Source organism: Pseudorca crassidens, chromosome 20 (assembly GCF_039906515.1).
Source record: "Pseudorca crassidens isolate mPseCra1 chromosome 20, mPseCra1.hap1, whole genome shotgun sequence".
Taxonomy (NCBI): Eukaryota; Metazoa; Chordata; class Mammalia; order Artiodactyla; family Delphinidae; genus Pseudorca; species Pseudorca crassidens.
The window spans coordinates 58,201,688-58,229,498 of record NC_090315.1 but is presented as its reverse complement, the minus strand read 5'-3'; the positions used below and the strand labels follow the sequence as shown (position 1 = coordinate 58,229,498).

The window sequence follows — 27,811 nt, the reverse complement described above, 5'->3', positions numbered from 1 at the left end:
TAAGTTCATTTCCATTTTATGATGAGCAAACGTATCTTGAGGACATTTGGGATGGGGACATGCCTCCAAGAGCCAAACCTGGAAGAAATCTGTACCAGCCAAGACACTGACATCTGTCTTAGAAAGGGGCTTCACACAGCTCAAGAGGCAGTGACTTCCCACGGTAGATCTGGGGAGCTGCAAGGTCAAGGGGACTGCTAGGTAGGCCTCGTTTCCAGGACAATAAAACAGGGACCCGGAACAGGCGAGTGGCTCCCACGAAGTCACCCTGCCAGGTGGGGCCACCCAGGGGTTGAGAGCCAGGGGTCCTGTCTCCAAGCATCTCTGGGGTCATGCTCTGTTGAGCTGGGCATGACCTCTGGGGGTCAAATCATTGTTTACCCAACGGTTTCTGAGGCTTAGCAGAAAGTGGAGGAATGTTCTTCCAGGTTGGCTGCAAGGGAAGCAAAGAGGGAATGAATATGAACCGCTGCTTGGGTTCATATGAACCCAAGAACGTGGGGTCAAAAGTGTGTCATCTACTTCCTCCACACCCACGAGAAACACCAGAAAGATGCCAGTTTCCAATAAGACGAAATTCTTAACTCACTGCTAAGTCTCTCTAGGCTCCATCTTCCTCTTCCCTTCCTACCTGATTCTGTGGGGATCTTTCTTACAACCTTGGTTGCACGAGAATCTTTTTGCCAGTTTCCAGTTTGTTTTCAGTGAGCGGTGCTCCACGTGGAGATGTAGTTTTGATGCATTCATTGCGGGGGATGGGCCTGTGTCCTCCGCCGCCGCCATCTTGTCTCCCCTCCTATCTTACTTAGTTCCTAACGCATCCCTCCCTGTCACTCCCATTTTACAGATGAGGAGACTGAGGCTTGGAGAGTGGAAGTCATTTGCCTAAGGTCACCTTGTGGTGGAGCCGGCTGGTTCTTAAGAGCCATCCCAAATCATCTCTCACTGTCCCTTTCTTTCCCACTGGCCCCAGCACGTCCCTGTGTAAGGTTCACAGACTCAGGTGGGTCAGACCCACTCCGAGAACTGTTCCTGTCATCATTAGGTAATAGATGTGTTGGCGTCAATCCCCGTGGACTCTAGACTTTCCTGCAGGACTCACACCTGAGTATTCTGAATCTCAAACCTGATGTTTGCCTTTCAAGGGCACTGCGGTGGGTGGGGGAATCATCCCCTTTCAAGGGCTTTTGTTTACCATGCACAGACTTGAGCTATCACAGCGCTAGGTGGGTGTTCAGGTTTTCCTGGCCAAGACCCCTGGACCTTTGCGTCCACCTGCATCTCACCTTGAAGAGCATCTGAGAGCAGAGCCTGTGCCTTCCTTACCTGGTCGCCTCTGATGCCAGCCTTCCCCACCATCATTCTGTTCCCACCCCAGTGGCCTCCCTGGGGTTCCTCAAACCAAGATCTTTCCTGCCTCGGGACCTCTGCCCTTCCCGCTCCGCCTGCCTGGGAGCCCATGTCAGATCTTGGCTCAGATATCGTGGCTCTGCTCACAGCGGCCTTCCTTCCCCGCCCGGATCTGAAGCAGCTCCCTCCTCGCCTGGCTACCCCGCATCACATCACCTGTCTGTCCAGCTTCCTTCACGACACTATTGCAGTCTGGGCCTTTCTTGCTGGTTTACTGGTTGCCCAGTTTAGTCTCCTACTAGGATGTAAGCCCCCGAGAGCAGGAGCCCTGATTCATCCGCGGCGTCCCCCCAGCACCACGCCTGCATGCTGGAGGTTTCCACGAATGACTGCTGAACCTCTGGGCACCCGGCTCGTGCCTGAGAGTTGGCCCCGGATAGCACCGCGTGGCAGAGGGAGGGAGACAGAGGGACCAACTTCATGGGACACAGGAGGGCTCGTCTGTCTGTTCACAGAGGCGTGACGGCAAAGGAACGTGTAAGTTACAATCTAGTCTGGTCCTTGGATGTAGGGCTATAGAAACTTCCATTTCGGAGCAGGCCCAGAGCTCTCATATGTTCCCTTTGAAATTAGAAGGGAATTTTCAAATTCTCGCCCTCCCACTGTCCAGCTTCGTGACGAAAGCCACCTCGGACACCTGGCTGCCCAAAGCCACCCGCTGTCGCTGACCCATCCCGCCTCCCGCTTACCCACTGCCGTCGCTTTACTGAAAGTGCTTCTGCCGTCCTTTCCCGTGCTCTGCCACATTTTTGAAGCCACCCTCTGCGAAAGGAAGTGGGCTCTGTCAGGGAAGGTGTGTTTATTCCTGCTCAGATGCTCACGGCTCACCGGCCAAACCAAGTCCAAACACCTCAGCCTGGCCCGGCGCCCTGGCCCTGCCCCTCTCCTCCCCCAAAGAGGTCCCCCAGTCCCCCCCTGCAGCTGCTCCCCCAGCCCGTATGGTCTGCCCTCAACTCCTGCCATTTCCCACCCCAGCCCCATGCTCACGACGCACTCCGGCTGCTGTGATGGCCAAGTTCATCCTACCTCAGGATTTCCACATCTGCTGTCCCTCTGCCCGCTATTTCTTATTCTCGATACTGGGCTTCAATATCCCCTCCTCAGGAAGCCTTCCTTGACATCCTAGTCTAAGGTGTCCTTTTTTTTCTTTTTTCTTTTTTTTGCGGTACGCGGGCCTCTCACTGTTGTGGCCTCTCCCGCTGCGGAGCACAGGCTCCGGACGCGCAGGCTCAGCGGCCATGGCTCACGGGCCCAGCCGCTCCGCGGCATGTGGGATCCTCCTGGACCGGGGCACGAACCCGTGTCCCCTGCATCGGCAGGCGGACCCTCACCCACTGCGCCACCAGGGAAGCCCTGTGTACTGTCAATTCTTTAAAAAGATATGGTGGATGAATGGAAGAATGGATGGATCGGTGGACAGCTGGATGGATGACTGGCTGGAGGGATGGTGTCAACCATATTTTCTAATTCCCTCAATGAAAGTAGGGGGAACTTTTGCACGTCTAGTCCCAGGTTCTGATGTTTAGCGTGAAGCTGTGTTTGCTGTAAGCCCCTCTTGCCCACCATCAGACAACAGGGCTTCTATCTTATTTCCCAATCTAATTCCCATTTTGTCTGCTATGAGCCATCCCTGAGCTGCTGCCTCAGTCCCGGCCTGCAGCCTGGAATGGCTCCTGCCCACGTGGAGGACCACACAGGTTAGAGGAGAGATTTTTCACAACAGAAGCATCTTGGCATCCTAGCACCTTACCCCCAACATGCCATCTGACAGCATAAAATCAACCACGGAGAATACAGTCATCTTCCTTCAGAGCAGCGTCAAACCGTAGTTCTCAGAACAGTCCGTTGGGTTTCTTTTCTTCACCCCAGAAATGCCCACTGCCCTTTTTAGTACCCTCCGCAAAGTACGAACGGTTCTTCTCTTACCTGGATATTCTTTGTAAAATTTGTGTCGTAAGAATCGCCCATCTGGAAAAGAAGTGAGAGGATTAAACTCCTTTCGGGGAGTTTATAAGGCCAAAACTTAGAAATTATTTGTGTTTTCCACTCTCATTCTCTCACAGGTGTCCGGTGGAATTTTCCAGAAGCTACAGTGGCGTGTGACACTGCGGCTGATTAAATGCAGAAGCAGAACGACCCAATCCCCACTGTTGGTTGTCATCAACCACCTCCTTCCTCAGGCCCAGCCCTGTCGCATCAGTAAAACATCTTCTGGTGGGAGTTGGGGAAACTTCACGTGGGAGAGCGGAGAAGTCTGGCCAGATCGCGCAGACGTTGCACGTGGCAACGCGTCTATCGGTAAACGCCCCCCTCCCCCCTGTGCATCGTCTCCTCTGACCGCTGTAAGGTTAATAAATCACATTTGTGCCCTTGAAACTAATATTCTACGCCAGTCATAGCTCCATCAAAATCACGTTTATGTACGCAGGGGCATTTTGTTTCCTTCTCTTCTGTGGCTATCCTAACAGTCATCAGGGTGTCCAGGACCAGCAGTGACGTTTACTGTACAAGGCGACAGAACCAACGGCTGACCCGCACCCTCGGGCAGAGAGCTTATCAGCAAGCTCAACGACTACCATTTACCACAATTTTTCCATTTACGGCTATTTCCTGAAGCAAACGGCAAAATTCTTCCAGGCCGGAGGCTCTCGGAAACATTCCTGCTCCTCCCTTCTCCCTGGGGGTGAATTATGGCCCCTGATGCCATGGGCAGGAGACGGTGGTCTGTGCGGAGCCGGACCCCTTCCTCACACCAGATGTGTTTACCAGAGGTGTCACTTTTACAAAATAAACCTATGGATTTGAGCCCCTGCTCTGGGCTGTGCCACCCTGTTGTCCTTCCCAGGCAGCATCCAGTGAAGTCACTTTGTCAGAGGGAAGAGTCGGGGGGGGGGGCTCATCTCCCACATCTCAGTCTTGGATGGTCAGTATCGGAGCAGCATGGAACCCACTCAGAAGATGCACGAGGTGGGGATAAATTAGGAGGTTGGGACTGACATGTACACACGACTATGTCTAAAACAGATAACCAACCAGGACCTACTGTGTAGCACAGGGAACTCTACTCAGTATCTTATAATAACCTCTACGGGAAAACAACCTGAAAAGGAACAGATATATATATGTGTGTGCGTATATCTGAATCACTGTGTTGTACACCTGAAACTAACGTGACATTGGAAATCAATTCTACTTCAATAAAGTAAAATAAAATAAAATAAAAAGATGCACTGAGGACCCCGACCCTGCTCTCTGAGAAATCAGATTACTGCCTGTGTTGATGTTCATTTTCCTCTCAAGAAAGACATGAACTCCTCAGACGTCAGGGTCCAGGCTGAACTCACAGCGGTCCTTGGCCCCCTGTAGCAGCCAGCTCTCAGCAGAGACCTGCATCTTAGGCGTGGGCAGGAGATCTGTAACTTATTCTCAGATAGTCCCCAAAAGTAACTATGTGGATTTATATATAGAGAGAGTACAGGGTTGGGGGAGAGGCAGAGAGAGCACAATAAAGGAAAGAGTATTTAACAATTGATAAATTAGGGTGGAGGCTCCAAGGTACTCTCCTTGCCGCTTTTCTGTAAGTCAGAAATTACTTCAGTTCTTCCCTGGTGGCGCAGTGCTTAAGAACCTGCCTGCCAATGCAGGGAACACGGGTTCGAGCTCTGATCTGGGAAGATCCCACATGCCGTGGAGCACCTAAGCCCGTGTGCCACAACTACTGAGCCCGTGCTCTAGAGCCCGTGAGCCACAACGACTGAGCCCACGTGCCACAACTACTGAAGCCCACACGCCTAGAGCCCGTGCTCCACAACAAGAGAAGCCACTGCAATGAGAAGCCCGTGCACCACTACGAAGACCCAACGCAACCAAAAAATTTTAAAAAATTAAAAAAAGAAATGGCCTCAAATATGCAGTTTTTTAAACACTTAAAATCCGAGGCTTCTTGTTTGGTTACCCTGGGACAAGAGTGCTCCTCTATTCCCAGAGACCATTGCTCCAAGGGAAGTTGTTGGAATTTAAGATGTTTCCAAACTCCTGTACAATTACCAATAATTACTGCTAAGTGACAGCCCTCTGGGGACAAGGCTAGGGGAAATTTCAATTACATTTCTATCTAGAAGGCTTCGATCATTCCTATGGGTGGGGGAGGACACACACCCATGGGCTTTGGAGCAGGTGGCCAGGCTTGGAATTCTCACTCTGCTCCCTGGTAGGTGTATGCATTGTCTGGGCACGTTTCTGATCTCCAGCCCTCCCTCTTCCGGAAGACAGGTGACGGCTGCGCACATTGGTTGGGGACCTACTATGCGTCAGGCGCTGCCCTAAGCACTTTATAAGTGTTCTCTCATTCAAGCTTCATCACTACCCCAAGAAGCAATTACTATCGTGACCCTCACTGCTCCATTTTACAGATGAAGAAACTGAGGCTAAGAAAGCTTAGGTTAGCTGCCCAAGGTCACCCAGGAAGAACGCCGCAGCATTTGAACCCATTTCAGTGGCCTGCAGTCTTAATCCCACTCGACACTGCTCCTGGTCATACTTCTGCCTTTGCAGGCTCGCACTGAAGCTTAGGGGAGCGCCCACAAGGGCCTCAGTCAACCCTGGGTGTCATCGGTACAGCCACCTGGCTGTCTCTTTGTTTATCTCCACCCTTGAAGTGGGTCCTTTTTGAACTGGTTTGGTCCCTCGAGAATGGATTTGAACCTGTCTGGCTTACTCTGGTCTTGGAGGTCATATAACTGAATGAGTGAGATCAGGAGATGAGAAAGGCCACATAATTCCAGGCCTTTCCAGTTATAAAAATGACATTTCGGTTCAGAGGACTCCTGACTAACCCCCACCATCCCCAGCTCTTTTGGAAAAAGCTGCTCCTTCCAGCGGGTTCCTACAGGCTGGCCTGTTCTTGGGGTTGTACGTCCGAAGGACGGCGTATCCCGTCCACCTGCGTACTCCGTCCACTGTGGTGTCTACAGACAGCAGTGGTGCCAACAGAAGGGATTCGGTTCTGTGCTTGAGAAACTACAGACATGGTTTATTTACATGGATTAACTCACTGGCTCCTCAAAGAGTCCATGAAGTAGCTTAACTACTATTAGCCCTGTTTACAGATAAGGAAAGCGAGGCCTGAAAAGGTTGGGCGATCTGCCACACACAGCAGTAAGGGGCCAAGTGGCCACTGGAACCCTGGCTGGCTGGCTGGAGAACCTACTCATAACCCTAAATAGCGAGTGGAATGTAGGAGAAATCTCAGATTCCTGGTTGGTTCCAATCCTTTTATAAGTAATTCTTTTCAAAGCTCAGAATTCCAGGAACCAGGATTCCTGAGACAGTTCCATGTCTCCTAATTTTATTACTTGCAATGACGCTGACACTAAATGTATGACAGATTTAACATCTATGTCTTTCTTGAAACGCCTCAGAGAAATAAGTTCTCAAATGAGGAAAAAGAAATGCTTTGCCAGATAGCGCATGTGATGGGTTCTCTGGGCCGGTAAGGTCGCTGTGATTATCCTCGATTTTGACCGAGGTGCTATCCTCAGCTATTAGGACTAAGAGATGCTAAAGTGGGGACGTGGGCCCTGGAGGGTATGGTCTCAAAGTTCCAATAAGCTCAACTTTGACATGGTTACCCTCCATCTCCCTGGAGTTCCCGATTCTTCGTTTGCCACACATTTCTGGCAAATTCCATGCCTAGCCTCTCCACCTTACACCTTGCATGAGGCAGGAGTGGCTTTTAGGTACCCTCAGCAGTCCCTCCTCTGCCGTCCTTGCCCCCCTGGGGAAAAGTATGCAAACTAAAGCCCCACTATTCAGGCCCTTCACTGAACTATTTATTGCCTTGTCTCCAAAGACAAATACTAATTAAGTCACACTGAACAGTCCTAGCAGAGAGAAGTTACGGGTTCTCAGACAATTCAAATTCTGTGCAGTTTAAAAGGGACAGATAGATACAAATTATCCACCTTTTACTGAGCACCTTTAGTCTCTGCTCTGGCATCACACGTATGATTTCAATTAATCCCCATAACCCAGCATGAAGTGGCCCCATTTTACAGATAAGAAAACCGAGGCTCAGAGATTTGAAACAACTGACCCCAAGGTCAGCCAGGCAGGAGGTGGCCGAGCTGGGGTTTGCCCGCATCCTGCTCACATGAGGAGGGAGAAGGTGCAGAGGAGCAGGGCAGAGAGGGGACAGGAGGAGGGCGTGGCCAGGCTCAGGGGCGGGGGCTTCCTTTGGGACGGGTCTCCCGTGGGGGGTTCCGGGGAGAGTGGGGTGGGGCTCGGTGTCCACACTCACCTGCCGGCCGGCGCTGCTTGACACACTGCCCGCTGTTGGGGATGCCCTCAGCCAGGTCACCCGGGCTCAGGATGTGGCACTCATAGCCTGAGGGGCAGAGGAGTGGCTCGGCCCCGTCCTCTGTGGTGCTGCAGGCCTCTGCTGCGGGGGACACACACGCGGGGGGCTCAGGGGTGGCCCCCATGGGGGCAGGGGGGCCGCCTCTCATCGGCACCCCAGATTGCACGCTGTGCCTGGGGTCTCTGCACACACACATGCACACGGGGGCAGCCCAGAGTCACATGATCCCAAACACGCCCTCGCATGCATGCATCGTGACATGCATACTGGGTTGGCCAAAAAGTTCGTTCGGTTAGCGAATGCGTTGTTCCAGAAAAGTTCTTTGTGAAAATGAAAAACGTCAATTTTTACTTAAAACCGAGCGAACTTTTTGGCCAACCCACTACATGTATGTTCATCCCCACACAGTGAAACACACGTGCTCGTGCTTATAATCACACGTACATACATGTTTACCCACCAAGATCCTATACACACACATATCACATACACACATTTTCGCCGTCCCACAAGTCCTAACACACGTATACACACACACACACAGCCATATCCACACCCACGTTCACACGCACACAAATCCTGCACACACACACACACCCCTACAGTCACACACATCTGCACGAACACGGATGCACAAGTTCTCAGACACACGGCCACAAGCACAGCCAGCTGGCTTCACGCACAGCCGCACACCCTGACAGCCACGGTCACGCACTCGGATGTACGTAGGGTCACAAGCACAGCTGCACAAACGCAAAGGTGCTCCCGCACAGCCGCACCCCCACAGTGGTCCAGGCCCCTGGGCCTCCTGCCATTCCTTTCAGAAACTGTTCTCCACCCACCCCGGAAGGAGGCCTCGTCAGCAGGGAACAGTGAACCCCTTATGGTGACTTGAGGGATCTGAAAACCCCAAGCCCCCTCCCTCTGAATTCTCCACCCAGGGAGGAGGCCCCGTTGCCAGGGACAGTCAAACCCCACACTGTTCTGCGGATTCTGAGAGCCTGGCCAAGCCCCAGCCACCCCCTTCCGTGTCGGGGTGGGGAGGGTCCAAGCGGGTCAGGTATTAGATGACAGGCAGCCTGCCGGAGCAGAGGCTGACCCTGGTTCTCAGTTTTCTGGGGGCACCTGAGAAGGGGGGACCCTGGCTCTGCTGTCGGGTTGGGCATCACCCTGCAGGTACCTTGCAATGCCTCCTCAGGGCCGTCCAGGAGCCAGCCGTTGCCCCCAAGCCATCGAGGTTTCGGCTGCACTAGCCAGTCTAAAACTGACAAGATAATAGATGGTTAAATCGAGGCCCTCCTCAGGCAGCTGAGAAATGCCCCAGCCTCTGGGGATGGGGAGCCTACATCTCATGATGAAACACAGAGCCTCCCCGCAGGAGAAACAACTCAGTTCCCCAGCAAAAGTTCATCCCTTCCTTTTAGTAACAGAACTCCTGAGTTTCAGCTAGGCACTGGCTGGCCAAGCTGGAGACTACATTTCCCAGCCTCCCATGCAGCAAGGTGTGCCATGTGACTGAGTTCTGGCCAATTGGATATGAGCAGAAGTAACCACGCCACATCCCAGCTTCCACTGGTATGGTTACCTGTCGGCTCCCCTCCCTCTCTCTTTCCAGCTTCCTGCAGACTGGGAGCCACCACGTGGAGCAACGAGACAGAGGGAACCTGGGTCCCTGGGTGACTGGAGCGGAGCCACCTGCCTGTCATGGACCACCTGTCGACTCCGGCCTTTTAACCGAGGGAGAAGTAAATGTCTAATAGGTTGGGCCCCTGAGTTTGTGGGTCTTTTTGTTACAGCATCATGGCCTGTTCTCTAACCAACACATTTTTAACAGGAAGAGTGACCATGTAGTAGACTGGACGGTCTTCAAAACCCCAAACAGGGATTGAAAACCCAAATGCCTCTGGAGACAGATAGGTAACATAAAGGAGGACGGTAGGCTGGGTAGGATCACGGCCAACAGGAGAGTGTTCCTGCCTCAGTGGGTCAGCGGCTGGTCAGCTCTGGCCAGCTGTTCCCAGAACTTCTGGGTGGTTTTTGTGTGTGTGTGTTTTTAAACTTTAGGTCTATATTTTAAAAAATATAAACTCTTGGTTTTAAATGTTGGCAAATAATTTTTTTTAATTTTAAGTACTTTGGAGATTAAATAAAACTGGTCTGGGATCACAATCGTTTATGACCTCTGCTTTAGTCTGACTCCAAAATAAAGAGATTGATGTGCTGTCCAGTGCCTTTGAAAGTACCTAGATAGGGATTGGTAAAAATACCAGTTAGCTCTTTCTTTAAAAGAGCACAATATGGTTATAAGAAGGTTGCTCTCAGTGTGGAAAGGGGAACAGCAGAACCAGCAGTTTACAACTTCCACACGAGAGGGGTGAGATGTGGTTCCAGAGCCTCTATTTCCAATCTCCTGGTTCTTCCCTCCTTTTCCCCACTGCCTCGGACTTAATGTCAGAAAATGTATTTTCAATGTTATTTTTTACTAAACAGGAAATGTATTAATTTTTCCTGTACAGGGAAACGTACACATTTTGCTATACTTTTTGGAATACTGAAATTTGGTCCAGGTCTCCCATCAATATGCAGGCCCTAAAGGCCTGGAGGCCCAGGGTCTCGCCTCTCTGCTCCCCAACTAGAACTTCCTGGGGTCACCTGCTAAATAAACTCCCCTCACTCAAGACCTTATCTCGGGGTCTGCTTTGGAGGAGACCCACAGGCTGCCTGCAAGGAAGTGTGTAAGCTGCTTAGAACAGGGCCCGGTGCATTTCAAGTCATGTTAGATGTGCGGTTCTCAATCTGGAGCGATTGTGCCCCCGCCCCGAGGAAACATCTAGTGAAGTCTAGAGATATTTTTGGTTGTCCCAGTGTGGGGTGGGGCCACCACTGCCACCTAGTGGGTGGAGGCCAGGGATGCTGCTCAAAATCTACACTGCCCAGGTCAGCGCCCCACCGCCCACCCCAACTAGAATTACCCAAGCCCAAACGTCAAGAGTGCCGAGGGCGAGGAACCTTGTTCTAGATATTATTATCGTAATTCTTATTATGACTAATATTTTGTCGGCTCTTCCCGTTGGCCAGTGAAAGCTAGGCCTTCATTGCTTCATCTGTTCTTCATCGAGTACCTTTTATGAGTCCAGAGACTATTTCAGGTAGTGGGGATACAGCAGTGAATGAAACAAACCAAACCTCCTGCCTCATGGGGCTGACCTTCAAGTCAGGGGAATGGTCAGGAAACAAATGAAACACAATATTCTAGACTGGGCTATAAAGAAAGCTTAAGCCAGAAGGCAGTTAGCAATGGCCAGAGGAAAGATTACCATTTAGAGAGGGAAATTTCCCTGAGAAAGTAACCACCTCTGCCTGAGATCTGAAGGAGGTGAGGAAGTGAGCTGTGTGGCTGTCTGGGGGAAGGATGTTCTGGGCTGTGAGGGATCCCACAAATGAGCCTGGGGCCCCGTAACCCTACACTCAGAGCCTAAGGCAGTGGACACTTCTCCACAGTCAGAAGACTAAATGGAAATGCCAGCTCTGCCTGCTGTGTGACTTTGGGCAACGTACTCAGCTTCTCTGAGCTCCCGTGTCTTCAGCTATAAAACAGGGCTGATAGTGGTCTCTCCACCCCGTGGGACTGTGTGAGCATTAAATGAGATGGTGTAAGGAAAGGCTATTTGGAATGTCATGGACAGTTGTACAGTTTGTGCACTGCTCAGAAGCACCTGTTCTAGGCAGCAAGTAAGGCTGGAGTTCCTATGCCCTGTCTCAGTCCAAAGGAAGGGGCACCTTTTTGACTTGTCCAACCAGATGGGCATACTTTTACGTGCTTCCTCCAAGAGGAAGGGGTGCTATTTTGTCTTTCTCATAAAAGGCCCTGTAGGAGCCAGCGTGGCCATGAGGCAGTGCTCAAAGGCAGCACAGACTGTAATTATGAGCATTATTAAGGGTGCCGAGTCCCTTGTCGTCGCTGTGACCTCACCCCAAAGAGAACTGAGTGTGTTCGTTCTTACCTTGGCCTTGAGGAGGGGGTAGTAATGAAGGCCCGGGGGACCACAGCCTCTGGCCGAAAGTGCAGTCCTAACAGGCTGCAGTCCTCCAAAGGCTCAGCCCCTGGAGGCTGGGAGCGGAGGAAACTTCTAGGGCACCTTTTCTCCACTCAGCTGCCCATAATCAGCCCCACCCTGTATTCCCCCCAGGCTCCCTTCCCTCCCCTCCCAAACCTCTCCAGAAGGGATCTGAAACTCCTTCGCTCCACAGATGAACCCCTGAGGCCTGTGTCTCCCAAAGAGATTCCCGGTTCAGACGCAACAAACATCCTACTGATTCTCTGCTCCTAGCCGGAGGCGGGGCTGAGCACTTCCGGATGCGGCACTCCGTGTGACCTGCACATTCTCCTTTCAGCTCTGCTTTACAAGTGGGGGTTTAAGTTGGTGACCAGCTAGCCAGTGGATTTGATTGAACCCAGGAGTCTGCATGCCCACCTGGATCACTAAGGTGTCAGGTCTCCATCTCAAATACCCCCAGGGCCAGGCGTCATGAGTGAAGTGGGCCTTGTGGGGTCCCTGGAAACCTGGAGGCCGCCCCCGTTGCCCTCTAGGGGCACCTGAGGCTCCAGCAGATGGTGGCCTAGGGAATGCGGTCCAGTATTTTTAAGAAAAGCTGGAGGACTTCCGTGGTGGCGCAGTGCTTAAGAATCCGCCTGCCAATGCAGGGCACAGGGGTTCGACCCCTGGTCCGGGAAGATCGCACAGGAGGCGGAGCAACCAAGCCCACGCCCTAGAGACCCTGTTCCACAACGAGAGAAGGCACCGCAGTGAGAAGCCGGCGCACAGCAAGAAGAGTAGCCCCCCGCTCGCCGCAACTAGAGAAAGCCCGCGCGCAGCAAGGAAGACCCAACGCAGCCAAAAATAAATAAAATTTAAAAAAAAATTTTTAAAAGAAAAGCTGGAAATCTGCATTTTTTATGAGAAATCTCCCCCATCTTCATAAGAGGGGTATTTTCCTTTTAACGGGCGGCCCCTGGACTGCAGTTCTCTGCCCGCAGTGGCGAGCCCCGCATACAGCAGGCGCTCAGTGCATGCAGCTGGACGCTTGCTACAGGAGCGCTATGCTCCCATCTCACAGGGCGGCCCGCCCAGGTGGTCCAGGTTTAAGCCCAGCTGTTCCTCCAGTCGGGCAGCGCTGGGTAGGACAGTTCCCCGCGCCCCCCCACCCCGTCTCCCCCGGCCTGGAGCACCTACCTGGCGGGGGCGGCACGGCCTCCAGGCAGGCGTAGGCGCAGCCGTTGTAGCAGCAGCGCCGGTGCCGCGGGCACTCAGAGTCAGCCTGGCAGCGCGCCGCCTGGCAGGCGCCGGGGGGCAGCGAGCGCGGGGGCGGCGGGCAGCGGTCGGCTCGCGCCTGTCGGGGACCACCAGCCTCCTCGGCCTGCGGGAAGAGGGGGCGTTAGCGGGACGGGGCGGGTGCTGTGCGCCGCGGGCGAGTCGCTGGGCCTCTCTGAGCCGCCGCGTCCTCGCGTGATCACAGCAGAACCAGCCTCAGCGGGTTGCTCTGAGGATGAAAGGCTGCTGTTTCTCTTTGTAATAGCCCCAAACTGAAATGACTGTAAGCCCATCAGCAGCAAAAAGGAGAAATGAATCTGGATAAGAGCTGTATGTTAAGCGTCCATCCTGATGTTTATATGTATGTATGTACATATATGTATGTATTTACATATAAAATACGGCATATATACGTATACAAACACAATAGATACACACACATTCATATACTTCTTATAATTCATCTGTTTATATAGAGCTTTGAGAATTTACAGATCACACACAAAATGAATAAATTCACCTAGCAAACGGCTTGGATAAACGTCACAGGCATAACACCGAGAAAAAAAAAGAAGTCAGCTCACAAGAGAACATATAGTATGAATCCATCTACAGTTTTCGTTCAAAAACAGGCAAAGCTGATGTCTGGTGTGAGAACAGGAGCGTGGTCCCCTGGTGGGTGGTGACCTGAAGGGGGTCTGGGGTCCCTGGGGGCCGGCCCCGTTCTGCTTCCTGATCTGGGCGCTGGTTCCATGGTGTGTTCGTTTTGTGGGGATTCATGGAGCTGAACTCAGGATTTTCACACTTTCTGGTACTATGTTTCCAGAAAGAGTTAAAAATATGATATCCTGGGCTTCCCTGGTGGCGCAGTGGTTGACTCCGCCTGCCGATGCAGGGGACACGGGTTCGTGCCCCGGTCCGGGAGGATCCCGCGTGCCGCGGAGCGGCTGGGGCCGTGAGCCATGGCCGCTGAGCCTGCGCGCCCGGAGCCTGTGCTCCGCAGCGGGAGAGGCCACAGCAGTGAGAGGCCCGCGTACCGCAAAAAAAAAAAAAAAAAAAGATATCCTATTTAACATATAGGAAGTGTGGACGCATTACCAATAAAATAAGCATTTTAGAGGCGGGGTTGGGAGAGTTCAAGTCACACCAGACCCCATCTATGCCGGGAACACTGTTCTGCTTCTGAATATGGAGGTGGGGTGTATGGAGGGCAGGTCTTACACATCCCGACACAGGTGTGCGCACACACACGTGCACACTCACGCACAGAGTTAGATACAGAGTAGGTTCTTTGGGGGAAAACCCACCCCGGCTTGCCCCGCCTCTGGCTTATGCCTGAACCGCTCCACCCATCTAAAATGCTTTACCCACTGATCCCCCGATCTCCCCCAACATATATGTATTGCAAAATCCTGCACCTTGTACTGTCCAAGTAAATAATGCAGACTGCAGACTGGAGTAGCACGCAGCCACTAAACCTGCTGATGAGAGATCCCCAAGAGATGGTGGTTCATGAAGAGAATTAAGATATAGAACAGTTTGTCTGCTCTTCACCTATGTTTTCAAATATTCATATGCACACACATGTAATATGCATATGTTTAACAGGCCTAGAACATCTTTGGAAGGATATACAAGAATACACAGCAGCCGTTGGTCAAAGATTGCCTCTGGAGAGAAGAATTAAGTTCTGAAGCCAAGGGAGAGTTCTCCTTATTGTACACTTTTTTTCCCTTATCGCATGCTCTTTTGCACAGGTTCCAATATATATATATTGCCATGAACACATTGAGTTTTTTTCAATTTAAAGAAGACAATTAAAAAACTTAAAAGGTAGAAGTACTTAAGAAGAATGATTAAGGACAGGAAAAACCTTATATGTTAGTAAATAAATAAATAAAAGGCAAGCTACACAATGCTATATGCCCTCAAAGGTCAAGGATGTATGAACGTCCTTCCGCCACAGCTATTGCGGTGGCTGCAAACTCCACGCGCTGCTCCCAGCGCCCAGTAGGGGGCGTCGGGTCACAGAGAACAGGTCCCGACCAGACGCATCTGCCGATGCGTGCAATCACAAGGACCAGTGGTTCTCAAACTACCTCCCAGGGACCCCTCCCCCCCACCAGGGGCTAAGACTGGGCGGGGTGGGGGGTGGGGAGGAAACCGTGACCAAGTGGAGCGCGGGAGGGGTGCAGTCTGGGGAGGGTGGGGCTCCTGGCCCTCCCTGCTTCAGCCAGCGAATTCCTTTTTTTTTTTTTTAAAATAGAAGCAGAGTTGATTTCCGATATTGTGTTAATTTCAGGTGTGCAGCAAAGTGATTCAGTTATACATATATATTTTTTCAGATTATTTTCCATTACAGGTTATTCCAAGATATTGCATATAATTCCGTGCTTTACAGTAGACCCCTGTTGCTTATCTATTTTGTGTATAGTAGTTTGTACCCAGAGAGTTCATCTTTTCTCCCTTATATAAATCATTTAATTTGTGAAAAGCAAAAATGAATACAAAGCCAACATTTGGCGGAAACGAAGCCAAAATAAAGGGGCAATCTTGTAACTCCTGGATCTTCTAACTCCTGGTTCAGCCTTTTTGCCATCCTCTGCTCGGCTGGGTGCCCCAAATTTCTGTATCCTCAGGAATAATTTCCAAGATGCAGGCAGGGCACATAATCCCGCACCATTAACTCAGTTCATTTTCTTAAGAATTAGCAACATCGGACCCACGTTGGGGCCCCGCCATTTGAATCCTAATTGGAGGTGACAGCTGCCCTGGCCTCCTTCGGAGGGTGAGGGAGGATGCCTGTGCGTGGCTGGGAAGGGACGGCTGGTTTTTCCGCCCAGCCTGTTTTCACATCAAGCCTCATTTATAAAATTTAACAGAACCTGGAGATCAGACAGGAAACGCTTTCCACCCACCTCCAAGGCCTCCCAGGTGGGTGACTTCCTAAGGGCAGCCCCTAACAGGGGCGTTCTCCAGGGAAAATTCAAATGTCGGTTCTCAGAATTTGGAGAAAACAAAAGAGATAAGCGCCTTAGAAGTCAAATGCCCCAGTGATTTATGGTGCTGCCGGAACAACAGATGGTCCTGGGTGATAAAGAACCGATTTCACGGAGGGGCCCAGATTAAAGGATTAAATGTTTTGAAAAATATTTCATGTCATGCAAGGTGATGCTCACAGAGGGTCCTAAACAAAGGATGTTTCCTGGTGTTCTGAGAAAGAACGGACTTTTATAAACGAAATAAATAGATCACCTTCCCAGCCCACGGGGGTTAAAGGTTAAAGGCCAAAGTCCTTGGGCTAAAGGTCAGACCCCAGCTGGCCCCATGCCCCTGCCCCTCCACTTCTCTGGCCTCCCTCCTGTCGTCCCACCACTCTCCCCTCGCTCATTCCTGGCCAGCGCCCTGGCCTGTCTGAGGTCCCACCTCCGGGCCTTTACAGGCTGTGTCTCCCTCCTGAGAGGCCGGGCTGGGTCCAGCCCTCACTTGGTCCAGGTCTCTGCTCACACGCGCCCGTAGCTGATGCTCCCCGTTCCCCTCTGCCTGCCTTACATAGCTCCAAACCTCTGATCACCCTGGGAGGACAGTGTATTGATTCACTGTTCGGTTTACTGTTTTTCTCCCTGCTACAACGTGTCCTCCTAGGGACTCGGTCTTCTTCCCACCTGTGTCCCCAGCACCTACGACCGTGCCTGGTGTAGAGCCGGTGTTCAGTTCGTTTTTGTTGTGGTTGATTGAAAGCTGTGATGCTGAGAATGATGGAGGCGTGACAGTGACGGACATCTCTTACTGGCGGTCCACCACGTGCCAGGCATCCTCATCCTTCTAGGCGTTTAACAACCTGCGCAATGTCCCTGTGAAGGTGGCTCCGCAGGCCAGGTGGCCTGCACGGATGTGGAGCTGTCCCTTCGTGTTTGTTTAATGCTGTGCCTTTCCCCCAGCACCTGTACACGCCTTTGGTCACGTGAGTCCAGGAGGGGCAGGTCCTATTTTATCCACACTCTAAAGACGAGGCCCCCCGAGGCTCAGAGAATTAAAGGTTTGCCCAAGGCCACCGGCGGAGAAGGGTCATATTACACTCCTCCCTCCGGAAGCCAAAATAATGCATCCAGAATATAAGTCTGGGGTCAGTGTTGGAAGGTTTGCTAGGACCCCAAACTCCTCCTCGCCTTACAGCCTTCCGCACACTGTCCTTTGCACTCAGAACTCTTCCCTCTCCTTGCCCAGCTAATGCCTCCTCTTCCTTTGGGGAGAGAACTTAGGGGTTACATCCCACCTTCAAGTGTACCAAGATGGACGGCGCTGAGGCCGTGACTTCAACAGTCAGGGATTTGAGCTCAGGTGTGGGAATTAGATGAGCCTGGCTTGGACCCCTGGAGCTGTGTCATCATACAGGAAAATGACCTCTCTGAGCCTCCGTCTTCCTCACCTGTGAAATGGGCCCAGAAGTTAAGTGCCCGCTGCGGGGGTTTGCGGAGGCAGCAGATGAGACCACATCTGTGGGTGCTCTGCTCGGCGACGCTGATCGCTTGGTTTTATCATTACTTTTATTTTTGGTCTTTCCTGCTTCCTCCCTCCTTCCCACCCTCGATTCACTCACACACTGATGATGCTTTAGGTGTGATGCTGAGGCGGATGCAAAAGAAACCTACGAGCCGGTCCCTGCCCCCAAGGAGTTCAGGATCTAACTGGGGTCTAAAGGTCCGCAAGCAAGAAACCCTCCCGCAGCAGCGCCATCATTTCTAGGGAGGGGGGGGGGCGGTGGGGGGAATGGGGGCAAACAACTGGCAGGTTCCTAAGAGGAAGCAGCCGCCCCAGCACTGCTCCCTGAGGGTCCCCTGAGGTAGCATCCATCGCTCCCCTGTAGTTACACCTGCTGACCCCATTGTACAGGTGAGGAAACTGAGGCGCATACTCAGCATATGGGGAAGCGTCAGGGTCGGAACTCGGGCAGGTTGATTCATAATCACTGCAGGGCAGGCAGCATTTATTAAGCTCCCACTGCGTGCCAACGCCGTGCTAGGTCCTCACATACTGAGTTTCACGGAATTCTCAGCATAACCCTCACTGCTATTATTTACCCACTTTACGGATGAGGAAACAGACACAGAAATATTAAAGGCACTTGCCCCAGGTCACACAGCTGGCCAGCAGCAGAGGCAGGATTCAAACCTGGGTCTGTCCGACTCTGGCAACTTCCTGTCCCAGGAGCCTGGATCTGGGGAGCTGCTTCTCAGTCTCGCCTGTGAGATTCTTCCCGTTTTGTCGGCTCGGGGTCCCCCTCTCTCACACGCCCCTGCCTCCTGCCCACCTCTGGACCAGCCCCAGCTCTGGATGTAGTCATGTAACTGCCTCCCCAAGGGATACATTCTGGAAAGAACTCGTCCTGGCCCCCGCTCTCTGCAGCCCCAGCCAGCCCCAGCCCTCCGTTGCCACTCCGCTGAAAACAACACAACAGCATGTCAAATCCCAGCTCACCCCTGACTGACAACGTCCTTCATGAACATCCCAGACAACCCATGATCTCCATCTTTCATTTTCATCCCTGCAAAAGGATGGTACAGCAAGGCTGCTTCAAAGTAGCTGTGAACATACATTTACGGTACAGCTCGGACAAGAATGTCCCAGCGCTCTTTGCCTTACTTGGGTAAAGATGGTTCCCTTAAGGTTTTGACCTGGTGGCTATTTTCTTTTTCATACCCTGGGGGTAGTTTTTGGAGGCCTCTGTAGATTTGCAAAGCCATTCCTCTTCTGATATCTTCAGGAAGCAGGTAGGGAAATGCCAATTCTGGGCTGCTTCAGTGGGAAGCCCAATTCCACTAGCCCAAATGCAGGGTCCACTGAAGCAAGTGCCTGGAGGTGCAACCAAAGGAGGCTGGATAAACAAATAACTGCAGATCCACACCTTGGAACACCACAGACGTCTTTGAAAAGAGGACGCGGGGGCTTCCCTGCTGGCGCAGTGGTTGGGGGTCCGCCTGTCGATGCGGGGGACGTGGGTTCGTGCCCCGGTCCGGGAGGATCCCACGTGCCGCGGAGCGGCTGCGCCCGTGAGCCATGGCCGCTGAGCCTGCGCGCCCGGAGCCTGTTGCTCCGCGGCGGGAGGGGCCGCAGCAGTGGGAGGCCCGCGTACCAAAAAAAAAAAAAAAAAAAAAGAAGAGGACACGGATCTATCATATTAACATATTCACCATATATCGTTCAATGAAAAATGCACGGTACAAAACAATATGAATAATACGCCAGACACAAATTCCACGTAGTGTATGATCACGTTTATATGAAACGTCTAGAATAGGGAAATTTGGGCTTCCCTGGTGGCGCAGTGGTTGAGAGTCCGCCTGCCGGTGCAGGGGACACGAGTTCGAGCCCTGGTCCGGGAGGATCCCACATGCCGCGGAGCGGCTGCGCCCGTGAGCCATGGCCGCTGAGCCTGCGCGTCCGGAGCCTGTGCTCCGCAACAAGAGAGGCCGCGATAGTGAGAGGCCCACGCACCGCGATAAAGAGCGTCCCCCGCTCGCCGCAACTGGAGAAAGCCCTCGCACAGAAACGAAGACCCAACACAGCCAAAAATAAATAAATAAATAATAGAATAGGGAAATTTATGGAGACCGGAAGCAGGCTGGTGGTTGCCAGGGGGCGAGGATGGGAAGGGGGGTGGGGAGCAACTGTTTAATAGGTCTGGGTTTTCCTTTTGGGGTGATGGGAAGATTTTGGAACTAGAGAGAGGTGGTGGTTGCACAACACTGTCGATGCACTAAATCCCACTGAATTGTCCCCTGTAACGTGGTCAACTGTATAGTATGTGAATTTCATCTCAATAAACAAATTTTAAACAATATGAACAAAATACCATTAAGAAAACAACGTGTGCCGATCATAACTGCTTCACGAAAAAGTCTAGGCACTCACACATACCAAAATGCCAACAGAGCTCGTGTCTCGGAGAATTTAGAATATTTTTACTTATTTGTGACTTTCTGTATTGTCTGAATGTGGGCAGAGTAAACATCACTGTTTTCATAATCCGGAAAAAAATTGAAACCATTTCCATTTAAGGAGAAAGAATTCAGTCTCCAGAGCTGCCCCAGTTTACCGCATCCCTCCCTCAGCACTCCACCCCCTTCATTCCCCTGCAAGAGCTTTACCCGTCTTTGGAATGTTCCAGAGAGTTAATGGCCTGACCAGCAAATATGCACCCCAGGACCGGTTTGCTTGGTGCAGGAAGAAAGCCAATTTTCTTCTAAGCTTTACTTGCTCTTCCTCTGGAATTCGGATGTCAAAGATCTAAAAATATGTCTCTCCCTGGAACAGAGGGCTTAGCGTTTAGTGTGCATTGAATGCCATTTCCTGACGCCCTGAGACCTCCAGGACACGCTGGGCTCCGGGAGCAAAGTTCGGTGCATGGCTAATGGGACGTCCTCGGAGAGGTACTCAAAAACCCAGGATCTCACGCCAGGACAAGCCATCTCAGTGCATGTCGAGGGCAAGAGTGCACACTTGGCCAGCTCCTCCAGCTGGTGTCCACTGAGCCCTGCTGTGCACCTGGGAGTCTTCTGGAACTTTCCATCCCTGCTCTTCCGCTCTAGAGGGTTTTAATGTAATTTAGTCATTCATTTCACGGTAAATTCATAGTTCCCAGGCCTACCACGTGCCAGGCACTGGCTGCATGTGAGGAGAGCTGACCTAAACCAGAAGACACTGGCCCTGCCTTCACGCGTGGCTCAGCTCCAGGACATGTGACAAACACCAACCCAACACCACACAGAAAGGAAACGAATTGCTTTCTTTCTGTTTATCTGTGAAGGTAGGTAATGAAAAATGAAACAAAGCCAGAGTAAAAAAAAAATTCATGCAGATCATAATAAGGGAGGTAAACGTTATGAAGAAGTCGAGAAGAGGTCTAAACAGGGGATCAGGGAACAGGCCTCTGAGGAGGGGACCATGAAGCTGAGACAAGCCTGACCAGGAGCCCCTCACAGAATCCCTAAGATGTACCTTAGGTTCCCACTGCTTTTTAAAAAACTCACCGTGGTAATTAAAATACATTGGGTTGGCCAAAAAGTCTGTTTGGTTTTAAGCAAAAATAAAAGACACATTTTTCGTTTTCACCAAGAATTTTATTGAACAATATATTCACTAACCAAATGAACTTTTTGGCCAACTCAATATAACATAAAATTTGCCATTTTCACCATTTTTAAGTGTGCAATTCTATGGCACTGATTAAATTCACAGTATTGTGCAACACCTGCCTCTTATCTGTTTCTAAAATATTTACATCACCCCAAACAAATTCTTTTTTCTTTCTAACTGAAGTATAGTTGATTTACAATGTTGTGTTCATTTCCGGAAAACTTCTATTCTCATTAAGCAGTCCCTCCTTCACCCTCACGCCCTCAGCCCCTGGCAACGTCTAATCTGCTTTCTGTCCCTATGAACGTGCCTTTTCTGGACATCTCGTACAGACAGCACAGGCTACGTGGCCTTCTCTGACTGGCATCTTTCACTGAGCATGATGTTCCCAGGGCTCATCCACGCTGCAGTGTGTCTCAGTGCTTCATGCCTTTTCATGGCTGAGTGATATTCCATTGTGTGGATGGACCCCGTGGTGTTGATCTATTCTGAGCTTATGGACATCTGGGCTGTGTCCACTTTGGTCACCGTGACTAGTGCCACCATGACAGGTAAGTTTCCCTCTGCTTTCCTGCCTCCTCGCACGCAGGGTCCCAGGTTATAACCACATGGTTCTTAGATACTTTTCCCCTTGCTCGTTTCCACCTGGAATCAATTTCAGGACTGAAACCTCAGGTACAGAAGCCAGATTCAGAGAGGAGGAAGTCACCCCCGAGGTCACACTGTTCATTTGTTTTTCCTCCCTTCCATCTATCCGCCCATCCATCCAGCTCCTCCCCCTAGTTCTTCAAATGTTTCTGAGAGTCTGTGACGCGTCAGGCACTGCGTTAGGGGCTCGGGGAGGGCCGAGCCTCCAGTGGGGCACTTCACCGCGGTATGTCACGTCCCCCCCTCTCCAGCCCCCAGGGGGGACTTGCGGGGTCTTGACCATGAACACTCCGGGACCCACTGAGCAGCCCCTCCCCTCCAGATGGAGGCGTCCTAGTGGTGCTGATGATGGGGTCCTGCCGGGGTGCAATCCATCTCACATCCTTCAAGGAGCAAGGAAAGCCTCTAGGACTCTGAGGGCACAGTGACAGCTTCACCAGTGCACAGCCAGAATGGTGCAGGGTGAGTCACTCTCTGCTCTGGCTGGAATTCCCTCGTCTGGGAAGCGTCTACCATTGGGGTTGCTGGTTGCAAGCAACAGAACTGACTATGCTGGTTCCCAGAGGCTGACCGTATGAGTGTGCTAGGGCTGCTGTAACAAACACCACAGACTGGGGGCCTTAAAACAATGGAGCTGTGTTCTCTCACGGCTCTGGAGGCCAGACGTTCAAAATCAAGGTGTCGGCAGGGTTGGTTCCTTCTGAGGCTGTGAGGGAGAATCTGTTCCATGTTTCTCTCCTGGCAATCCTTGGAGTTCCGCGACTTGAGATGCAACACTCTAATCTCTGTCTCTGTCTCCACACGGCCTTCTCCCTGTGTGTCTCTGTCTCTCTTGTCTTCTTCACCAGCCACATCGGATTAAGGGCCTACCTAATTTCAATATGTCCTCATCTTAATTAATTACACTACAATGACCCTATTTCCAAATAAAGTCACATTCACAGGCACCAGGGCTTAGGACTTGAACAGATCTTTTTGGGGGTAGGGGAGACAAAATTAAACCCTGAGACTAGGATTTTAGTGCAGGTGGTATATTTGCGAGAGGGTCCCAGGCAGCTCTAGCAGGGGAGGGGGCACGTGAGGCAGGGAAGGGGGGGCCATCTGGGGACTGTTAATGCCCAGGTGACTGCCCTGGGCACCTGGAGCTCAAACCCAAGGGCAACCTCTGAGAAACTGTCCAGATCACTCTTCAGAGGTGTCCCAGCCTGGGCTGAGGAAGCCAGGCCGTGGTCCTTCAGCTCCGTTTGCTCCCACGTTATGGACCCGAGTACCTTGGCCCGTCCTGTGTGCCGGCCGAGCGTGTTCCAAGGACAGAGTTTCCAGGCTGAAGGTGAGGATTCAGGACTCAGGGAATGATGAGAGCAGAGGGGAGGTACCCACAGCTCCAGGCCACCTGCCTCTCCCACTCTTGCTAACTTAGCAAAAAATAAAAGATGCACCAGAAAGCTCTCGAGCTCACAGAAGTAACAAGGGAAAGGAGGATCAGCCTGGGGAGACTGGGGAACACGCCTTGCACGGGGCCTCTGTGCTCGTCACCAGAAGATGCTGCTCTGGGCAGGCCAACTGCAAAGGGGTGCCCCGTCCGGCAGGATGCATTACATCCTCTCTCTGGGCTGCTGCAGCCCCATGCTGCCCCTCCACTGGGCAGGCACCTTTGGGCAGGGTGCAAACTGCCTAGCCATTTCCAGCCGCCCCGAATGGGAGCTTAGGGTACAAAACAGACACACAGCCACAGTGACACATGGGGATCATAGGGCTACCCAGTCCCCAAGGCGACATGGCGGCTCCAATAAGTCCCACCTGGTACGTTTGTTCAGAGGATCCTGAGACAGCCTGGCCTGACACACAGGAACGCTCAGCAAAGAACTGTCCTTACAACTTTCACCAAACGGCAGGAAAGCAAGTCCCAAAACACCAGCTCCACAGAACTGACCCTGAGCTCCCCAGAAAGCCTCTTGGGCTACTGACAAACATCCTCTTCCTAGCCTATTCCTTTCCGTCTTATCTAGCCTCGTAAACATCTTTGTTTTCCTTTTATTAGTACACAGAGAGAGGTGTTCCCTGGCCAGGCACCAGGCTGAAGGCTCTCGGGGTCTTTCCACTGGATCGCAAAGTAGCACTGCCGTCTCCCACGCTGCAGACGAGGAAACGGAGGCTCACGGCGGACAAGCCTTCTTCTCCCTACAAGCCTCCCTACAGGGCCTCCCGTGTCTTCCTCTCAGGCACTGTCTCTTGCGCAGGAAAATGCACACAGCATCCAGGAAGTGCCCCGGACCCCCTCAGGCCCCTCTGCCCACTCTGTCAAGGGGCGGGGCTTTGAGAAGGGGAGGAGCCAAGATGCAGGCAGCCACGTGCGGGTACGGGTTTAACACCCAGTTCTCCATGTGCGGCCTTTGCCAATTTCCATGGTGTAAATACTCTCACTGCGGCTGATTTCAAGCTACCAATGTGAGGCCACTGAATGAGGAGTTGGGAAGAGACGTGTAATAGCTCCTCGAGGGATGGTGTTTCTACCAGGCAGATGCCACAGACATGAATGACCTCGAGAGCAGGGAGAATGGAAATATAATTAGGAAGTGATATGTTTCTGATAAGGAGGATTTCCTTCCTTCCTTTTTCATGTAAATTATATAAGTTTATATGACTTCATTTTTAATAAGGGCTGTTTAACTCTCTGGAGTAGGTATGAGCTGCCTTCAGCATAATCCTGAACACCTGGCCTCTCCTCGCCCTGACCTGCCCCATGGGGTCCAGGGCCAAGGCTGAAGGGCTGACCCAGCTTGGGGTGGGCAATGGGGGCCACATAAGAAGTCCTGCCCCTGGATATGCGGAGCTGCTTCCTATTACTCCTAGATTCCCTGTTGGACATTTGCATGGATGTTAGAACTGAAAGGGCCCTGGAGGTCATCTGGTCCTTCGTCTTCATTTCCCAGGTAATGACCTGAGGCCCAGAGAGGGGCAGCAAGCAGCCTGGGGCTGCACAGCTCATGAGAGACGTCACTGAAAGATTCCTAGGCCTGGCGCCCTGCCCAACCTCCATATCCTCTGAGCCACCAGTCGACAGCCTGTCTTTCCCCAGGGGCTCTCTGTGAGGCACAATCTGGGCACAAACCTCTCCCATGTCTAGGCACCAGAGGGGGAAGCTGATATCTGTTGATAGCAGGGAAGAGTTCTAGTCTAGTGAGTACAAACTCAAAGTGCTTGCATTCTGACAAATGGTGGCTAGAAGTAATTTGGTTCCTGAAGCCCACCCAGGCCTGTGTTTTTAAAGAGACTCCCCCTGACACCCAGTGCATATCGTCCCCAACCTCCTAGCCTCCTCGTTCCTCCTAGTGAGATGTCACGGCATCAGCCCCTGTGACGCTCCAGGACAAGGTGGAGATAAGGCCAGATGATGTATTGGAAATCTCTCTGTGGTCCTAGAACCAAAGTGCTGGATGCTTTGAGGCCTAAATCGTCCTGTTGGAACAACGAAAAGCATGGGGGAGTCCAACCTGACAAGGGTCTCTCTTCTCCCTCCAAATACCTACCACCATTTCACTTGCTACTGTGCTTTTCTACACCCATGTGGCCTCCTGCTTGACCTATAGTGTGAGCCCTGGAGGCTGAGATTAGCCTCAATACAGTTTCATTTCACATGGTGCCTGGGGTCATTAAACATTCCCTTCTCCCTCTTCTCTGCCTGGAAAACTCCTATTCATCCTTCAAAGCCCTGGGTTGAATGTCCCCGATCCTGGAAAACCCTCCCTGACTCTCTTGGGGCAGAGCTGCACACACTCTTCTGTGCTTCCATTGCACTTGCCCATAATTTACCCACAAGAATGTATGGGCGCCTACTTCATGGCAGGCACCAGGAACACTGCACTGACAGAGACAGAATCAGGCCCTACTGTGAGGAACCTACATTCCACCTGGGGAAGCAAACACCAACCAATTTTCTAATATTTGAGTAAAAGTCACCAAGACGCAAGGACCACTCGCTATGCGCTGTGTTTGACAGATACGGAGTCATTTACACGCTCACCCGTATGCTGAGAGTGCTGGTATCGTCTTCCCGAACCTTCTATGCCTCTGTGCTCCCTTTTGGGGTGGGGGATCTAAAGTGACACCCTTCCCACCTCCACTCTCCCTCCTAGTCCCCTTCCTGCTTTGTTTCCCTTCTCAACACTTGTCACCAAATACACTACCAGCACGCCTTGGAGATACTGTGGTTTGGGTTCCAGACCACTGCAAGAAAGCGAGTCACAGAATATTTTGGTTTCCCAGTGCATCTAAAAGTTAGGTTCACATTACACCGTAGCATATTAAGTGTGCAATAGCCTTATGTCTAAAAAACTCAATGTACGCACCTTAATTAAAAAAGAGCCTGTTGCTGAGAAATGCTAACCATCCTCTGAGGCCTCCGGGAGTCGCGATCTTTTCGCAATAGTCACGTCAAAGATCACTGACCACAGATCAACGTAACAAATAGAGTAAAAATGAAAAAGTTGGAGGTAGTGGGAGATTTACCAAAATGTGACACGGAGACAAGAAATGAGCAAACACTGTTGGACAAAAGGCGCTGAGAGACTTGCTCAAGACCCGGTTGCCACAAACCTGCAATTTGTAAAAACGCAGTTTCTGCAAAGCACAATGAGATCAGGTGTGCTTGTATACATTTTCCTTTCACTTCTCATTCATTCTCTGCAAGCCCAGCCCTGTGGAGTAACACGAGTCTCCCAAGGCTTGGGGACATATAAGTCTGTATCCCCACAGCTTAGGGCAACAGTGACCTAGGTAAATAGTGGCGATCAGACATACATATTTGATGAAAGGAACTGAAAGGAACGCATCAATCTGTCTTTTTCAGATGAGATCACCGGCGCTCACAGACGTCCAACAACTTTCCTCAAGTCACACAGCCTGTGAGCAGCAGAGCTTGGATTCAGACTTAGGGCTGCAGGGCGCATGCTCCTCGCCTCCCACCACAGCGAGCCGACCCTTTGTATTGCTGTCACATGTCACCTGACTGCCTCCCCCACTCGACCACCCTGCAGGGTGGGAGCTGGTGTCTCCATGTTGTACCTACAGGAACGCACAGAGCGCCCGGCCTGGAGCAGTTTCCCCTAAATGTTTACTGAATGAGTCAGGAATGGCACGGAAGCATGATTGCATCCTATCGACTATCGACATTTGGTTATTGACTGTTGAGACAAACACTCAGTTTTAAGTCCTCGGACTCTAAAATCAGGTGCTCTTTGTCAGGAGAAAGTAAACATGGGTAGGCAGAAGCACGTCACCGGCCCCCTGTGCATTTTTAGGGGCCCCTGGCTTCTTTACTCCCAGGCTCGGAATCTTTGGAGGGCTGTGAGTTCCCTCTGCTCCCCACCCGACTTTGGCACAACTCAGATAAAGAAAGAAGGACGCCTGCCCTGTGCTGTCCGCATCTGGGTACGCTTGTACACCGTACAGTGCGGGCATCACCCATCTCCTCCCAGCCCCCCCCAGCCCGGGCACTTACATGGGTGCTCTCCGCCAGCCTCGCGTGCGATGCCCGTTTCCGGATATTCCTGGCAGAACTGGCTTCAAGGAGCAGCAGCAGGCAGCACAGAGTCCAGCTGACCTTCCTCCAGCCGCTGCCCATCCTGCAGCTGGTCAAAGGCATTTCCTCCCAGATGGTCAGAGGAGACGGGCCCTCTGGCCGGGGCGGGGGTGGGGGGGGGGCGGTCCTGGAAGTGTGGAGCAGAAGTGTGCACGGTCTGCCGGACGGTCTCAGCTCCACTCGGCCGGGTCCCGGGGATCATGTGTCCGCGCCCAGCCCAGGCCCCCCCACCCCGACCCGCACTCCCGATGGGGGCCGCCCACCGGGTTATTTTTAGCTTGCCCTATTGCATCTGGCCCGGAGACTCCAAGCCAGACAGACGTCTGCAGCCCAGGCAGCTCAGAAGTCAGTGGCGGCGGCAGCAGG

General features: G+C 52.0%; 1 protein-coding gene across 1 annotated transcript; it reads right to left on the bottom strand.

Moving 5' to 3' along the window:
* On the bottom strand, window positions 1-27,732 carry WFDC1 (WAP four-disulfide core domain 1). Its single transcript, XM_067721345.1, has 7 exons — window positions 27,365-27,732; window positions 13,003-13,186; window positions 8,949-9,032; window positions 7,709-7,849; window positions 3,337-3,378; window positions 2,100-2,172; window positions 1-433 (listed from the first exon to the last, which is right to left on the bottom strand). The coding sequence occupies exons 1-6, from the start codon at window positions 27,506-27,508 to the stop codon at window positions 2,114-2,116; spliced, it is 654 nt and encodes a 217-aa protein (XP_067577446.1). The 5' UTR covers window positions 27,509-27,732; the 3' UTR covers window positions 1-433; window positions 2,100-2,113.
* Between the last annotated feature and the right edge of the window lie 79 nt (window positions 27,733-27,811).